General features: G+C 37.3%; 1 protein-coding gene and 1 pseudogene across 2 annotated transcripts; both read right to left on the bottom strand.

Moving 5' to 3' along the window:
- Nucleotides 1-38: 38 nt before the first annotated feature.
- On the bottom strand, nt 39-2,099 carry LOC111624756. Of its 2 annotated transcripts, XM_023367693.1 has the most exons (4): nt 2,000-2,099; nt 1,222-1,437; nt 397-484; nt 86-99 (listed from the first exon to the last, which is right to left on the bottom strand). In XM_023367693.1, exons 1-4 carry the CDS (start codon nt 2,044-2,046, stop codon nt 97-99), a joined length of 354 nt encoding a protein of 117 aa, XP_023223461.1. In that variant the 5' UTR covers nt 2,047-2,099; the 3' UTR covers nt 86-96. The 2 variants fall into 2 exon arrangements, with proteins under 2 accessions (XP_023223462.1, XP_023223461.1); XM_023367694.1 differs by having other exon boundaries at nt 39-436.
- A 2,530-nt stretch (nt 2,100-4,629) lies between these two features.
- Nucleotides 4,630-6,163, bottom strand: LOC111624763 (annotated as a pseudogene).
- Between the last annotated feature and the right edge of the window lie 8 nt (nt 6,164-6,171).

Raw genomic sequence — 6,171 nt, 5'->3', positions numbered from 1 at the left:
GGCTTCCACATTGATTTAAAGAAAGATCCGACCTTTTTCAATGGATTTTTCTCACGATATGCTATGTTATCTCCACAAGAATCTTCAACCAATCTCTCACTAAACATGGAAAGAAAAAATTTACAATGCAATATGTCGGGATAAAAATCGTCTGGCACACGGTTTTCCCGCGCTTTTCCAATCGTTCGACTAACGACGGTTGTCACCATAGAAACAGCGATCAGACCACTTTTGAAGACTCGACCGCTCATTGGTTGAGCGACATCACGCCATCGGCGGACGTCTTGTAGAGCTGCCAAGTTCTGATTGGTGGAATCCAATTCAGCTTCAATCCTATAAAAGGATTGAGTTGTGGCGGGAAGTTCAGTTCACTGTGGACTCTGAAAGTGGACTCACGTTTGGTCTTAGTTCGCCTAAGCTGGTCCCGGTCGTTGGACTGTAAAGGACTAGAGTTAGTTCGTTGCAAGGTGTCTTTTCGACGGACCTGTTGTAGTGTATAAATATGTTGAACTTTGTTAACATCTGAAGTTTTGTAAATGTTTGTTTTGTGAACCTTTGTACTGTACATACGTTTATTTCAATATATATTTAAGTTTTGAATTTAACTGACGTATGTGTGGTAATTTGAACTTTACTCAATAAATACATAATATTAAAACATTTCTTCGAATTTTTAAATAGAATAAACTAAAATTCGTTGAACAATATTTAAAAAAACATTATATATCGCGTTAATATGTTTATTATTATTATTTTGTGGAGGTGTAGGAGCTATTCTAACTCAACTCCAAACTTGTGTGTAGAACTCATTACTACACATAATTCTTATCGTTCGATGTGCTTCGGTTTAGCGCTTTACTCGAATTTATGCCCCTCTGCAAGGCGAAACAACTGTGGCACTAGGTGGAAGCTTGATAACATATATACAGATACGCACCCCTGAACCACGGAAGTCTCGTGAGAATAAAATGGAGCCAAAAATTCGTAGACGTTTACGGGTTACCTTTTCTACGTTTACATATATTCAGATACATAAACCCTGTACTTATTGTTTTGTTACATATAGCCTATATGCATTGTGTAATATAGCCTACTGCATTTGTGCAAGTATACTCTTAATTAATTAATAACGTATTTCTCGAAACACATCCTCGTCGTTAAGTCATGCATACCTGTACTATATTACTTCGTATTATGTATGTAATCATTGTTATAATTTACCTCTTCAAACGATTGCACGTTCTCTCATACAAAGGTCGAACCTTATTGAGAACCTCTTTACAAGCAGGCTTGATGCTACTGTCAAATATATTAGGACATTTAGATGAACTTTCTACTGATTCATCCTGCTGTGGGAGGCCTTTCTTCCTCTTGGCACGGAATCTAAAAGAATCCACGTTATTTGGATTGACGAACCCGTGCAGATCCAATCTCTCCCTAAACATAAACAGAGAAAATTATTACACTAAGGAAACATTTTATTTAAAATCTCTGAAAACATCTCATCAAAGTATAAACTGAAGCGAGTAACGTTTAGGGCCTCGTACTTTAAATATATTATCATTTAGAATAAAAGAAGGGCTTTTTATAAATTATAATGTAAGGTTTCAATACGGCTAAGCATTTAAATTTGCTGTTTCACACTGAGAAAATTAGCGGGCCATACGTTAAGTTCCGTAAATCTTCTCAGCGTGTGGCCCTTAACTGTAACCTGTAGAGCTAATGATAAAATCCAAAAGCAAATTTATAATAATCTCCGTGGACCATTTCGCTAATTATTGAGAATAGTTAGAACAATTTAAGTTTAAAACCGATTAAAATCTCTTCTATAACTCTCCGCCAATCAAAAACCTTAATATTTATTGAAGAGCATTGCTGTTAATTAGATTTTAATTAATTAATTATAATTTTTCACCGAGAAATTTTACTTTAAAGCTTATAATTTCCTCAGTAAATTGTCATTTGAATAAACAAGAATAAAATGTTAAAAATCTCTCACCCGAAGGGATCATCCAAGAGACAATACCCAGCAAAATTAAAATTCATTTTCCAAAACTCCGAAAACGAACTCTTCGCAACAAAAAGAGCAAACCAACAACAATCGGTCAATTGTTGAGTTCATTTGTTACGTTTTAAATTAAGATGAAAGAAAATTTAATGATTAATTTTTGATTTGTCTCTTTTTTTTTTTTTTTTTTTTTTTTAAGTAAACGCGAAATGATCTCTCTAAGTTACCAGTTACAACGTAGCAAATGTAATACCAAACTATTAATTGTTTAAGATTGATTTTTTAAGTCTTATGGAGTTAACAGAAATTTCAACTTCCAAGAAATTTACAACAGTATTTATTTCATGTTTGATAATTTCAAAATAAAAACAAACAGTTAAAAATTAACGTTAAATATACCATTTATAAATAACATATTTAAAATAGAGTTTACAAAATACAATGAATCTGCCTTTCAGCATGTTCAACTACCTATGAGATGGACCGGGTATCGAGAGCGGGTCTGCTTATTCATTAAAATCCTTTAAGGTTCCCCTTATATATTCTTTTATCTCGTTCGGTAATGGTGCGTTTCTCGATTTGTACGAAAATTTCACTCTGAGAACGTCGTCTTTTAATTTCTTCTCTTCCTTTAAATTTGAATTCTCTTCTTTTGATTGAAAAATCTCTTTCGTGTCGTTCTTCAACTTGTCAATTAATTTCTTCAACTTACATTTACAATTGTTTTCCTGTTTCAAGTATTTTATCCTCCGCTGCATGTATTTCATCTGTATCCGGCCAGTCGAAAGAAACCGTTTAGTTCCTCAATCGATCGCCTGATCAGCTCGTCGTCACCTAGCATACGAAATTCAATGGTAGCATTTCCATTCCGTTGATTTTCCTGCAGAAAACAAAAAAATATATATATAGTTTTTTCCCCAATAAATAAAGAAATATATAATTAAAATGAAACTTACCATTTCAGACGAAAATTATTTTCAGTTATTTATGGAATAAGTAAAAATGTACACGAAGTTCAGTACGTGAGNAATATCAGTAAAGCGCACGTATTACTAATACAGTATAAAAGCTATCGTCGCTGTATGTGTGTGAATTCCTTATAACTCCTGCATTTTTTTGTCCAATTCAGATGAAATTTCTGTTATATTCGTTTTATTTGTACAAAAATTTTACTTTATTAAATATTTGTTTTATGTTCTGACAAAAAATATAAGCTACTTATTTTATGGAAGTATTAGCTACATAGTAAATATTTTATAAATTTCGAATCGGTGATCACATTTACATTGCAGTGACGTTCATGCTGACTACTTGATTTCCCTTAACTCGCATTTTTAAATATTTTGGCAAATGAAGTATTTTAAACTTTCTTAATTAAAGTTTAAACTTTAAAAAATGATAGCTTTTTCGTGTCACTTCTATAACAAAGTTTTTAATAAATCGTTCCATAGTAACCACGTGATGTTCTAATATCTAATAGGAAGTAACGATCTAACGAACCCGTTAGTTTCAATCTCTACTTTCTCATAAAAAATTTCCCCGTCATGCTTGGCATAGAAATTTTTAGTTTTATAAGAAAATACAATCCTTTAACATAAAATTCGAATTTACCAAACTTTCCAAGTTGTGTCATGGCTCGATTTTCCATTTTTTTATTTTTTTTAAGATTTAGCAAAAAAGAAATTTTTACTTATGCTAATCTTTTTAATGGATGGCGTATCTTGTATACTTAGTAATTGCTCGAATCAGGATGGTTTTTAGGCCTGGACAGGTGGAATATTCGCCTCAGGCTCTCTTCTTAAATACTGTGTATAGTAGTTATTTATTTTACATAATTACATTTGTGAGGCGGCAAATGCTGACTTGGTGGTGAGACGAATAGTGGTTATTGTTAAAAAGAAATAAGGAGTCTAGGAAAAAGTGTCATAGGAAAACAACTCACAGTTTCATAAAAATATTGAGCAAATTTATTTAAATAAAAAGTAATTAATCATTCGGTTATCGCAATTACTCGAAATATTACATTAGCTAATTCACTAAAATTATCAAAACTAAAATATTGCCATTTTCCTCTCTATAACAATTCAATAATGTAGCATTCGATATCTGGAAGTTCATAAGTATTTTAACGGGATTTGATATTTTAAACAAGGTAAATGTCAGTTTTGAGTTATATAATTAAACTAGTAACCATAGCGCTAGAAACAAAGGAAATTTGACACCAGAGTAAATTGAAATCGAAACTAATGACGTCACTCGAATTAAATGAAAATGTAAATCACGTGATCATTGAAGTACAGTGTTGGGTTCTTAGCCACTGTTAAGTTCTTAAGGGAGAATGCCTCTAGAACGTAGTATTTTTATGTAGCAAAGAAACGGTTATATCGGTCGGACAGAACACCGGTTACGTCCTACTCATCTGGCTGACCCGAACAAAAAGACAACAACCCCGAATGTTGCACTCACACGTAAACATCACTTTATGGGTTCCGGGTTCCAGATTGAACCCCGATCGTTAGGTGTTCACATGTGGTAAACACCTGATCCAACACGTGGTAAACACCTGACCCAACACCTCCCCTTTTAAGAAAGAGAAAAAAACAACTGTCCGAATTGGCGGTTTATGCCGCGTAATAGTTTTTTCGATAAGGGATTATCTGAAGCCGTCCCATCGGGACTCGAGTACGGGCTGACCGACGTGGAGGCTGTGGTGTTGATCTCTCGGGCGGTGTTTCTTCTACGGTGCATGGTCTCTCGAACGGCGGGGACTCATCGTCCTGCTGGGCTGGTCTTTCAACCGGATGTGTTGAGTCTGGAGTCGGAGCGGGACGTAGAGGGATGGAGAAGGCTTCTGCTATGACGGCGAGGGGGTCATCCTCGGGCTGAGGTCGAGAAGATTGTCTCCGTAATAGCTGATTGGATTGAAATCGCCGAGTTGATCCGTCGGCCATTTCCACCTCGTATACGGTGTTTCCGGTTTTGCATTTAATTGTTCCCGGCTGCCAATTTTGAGAGCGTCGGTGTCGTGCAAAGACGAGCTCTTTAGTAGTGAATTTTCGCTCTCGTTTCCGGTTAAACTGCCTCTCCATTTTGATATCGCGCTCTGTTGGATATTTTGGCGGCAATAATAGATCGAGTGATGTTCGGATCTTCCGTCCGAAGAAGAGTTCGGCTGGGGATTTGCTGTCCGGTAGAGCCGAGTTTGGAGTTACTCTATAAGTCTCCAGAAATATGTCCAAAGCCCGTTGTATATTTCCCTCCCCTTTTAATTTAAGGAGAGCTCGCTTCACCGTGTCTACGAATCGTTCCGCCTGTCCTGTTGGATTGAGGATGATAGGGCGGCGAAAAGATGTGTTTAATTCCATGTTGGTCACAGAATCTTTTAAATTCGTACGAGGTGAACTGCGTACCGTTATCACTGACGAGAACTTCTGGCAGTCCGTGACGAATGAGGAGTTTCTGTAGCACGCTGATCGTTGCGAGGGACGTAGTCTTTTCCATGCTTATAATTTCCGGATACTTCGAATAGGCATCCACAACGACTAGAAAATTTTGGCTCTGGTAAGGCCCTGCGTAGTCGATGTGGATACGCTGCCACGGGGTAGCAGGTTTCGGCCAGGAGAATAGTTCGGAAGTTATCGGTTGTTTTGCAGCTGAGATGCATGGAGAGCACTGTCGCACGGTTGACTCGATGTCGCGGTCTATATTCGGCCAATAGACGTAGTTGCGGGCTAGGGATTTCATACGCCGGATACCGGGGTGTCCACGATGTAGGAGTTTGAGTACCCTACGTTGGAGTAGTGTGGGGATGATGATGCGTTCGTTATAGACGAGACATCCCTTTTCGACGCTGAGTCCGTCGCGTCGACGATAGAACTGTTGGATTTGAGTCCAGTCGGGGGACTCCCGAAGCTTGTCGACGTTCGGCCACTTGGAAGTGATGTACTGCCTGATCGTTTGAAGGAGTTGATCCTTCTTTGTTTGCTCGCACAGTTTGTCGAAGGTTACAGGTAGTTGAGACGACAAGGCTGTAAGGTCCAAGTCGGCTTGGATGGTTGCTACGACCGTTTCTTCATCCCGTAATGGTTGGGCGGAGATGAGGTCATTGTTTGGCTTCTGACAGGTGTTAACCTCATAGACCTTAGCAGCGAAGAATTGAAAGT

Source organism: Centruroides sculpturatus, unplaced genomic scaffold (assembly GCF_000671375.1).
Source record: "Centruroides sculpturatus isolate CEXI.00-Female unplaced genomic scaffold, Cexi_2.0 scaffold197, whole genome shotgun sequence".
In the NCBI taxonomy this organism is placed as follows: Eukaryota; Metazoa; Arthropoda; class Arachnida; order Scorpiones; family Buthidae; genus Centruroides; species Centruroides sculpturatus.
Note: the sequence above shows the minus strand (reverse complement) of the source record. Positions and strands in the feature narration are given on the sequence as shown.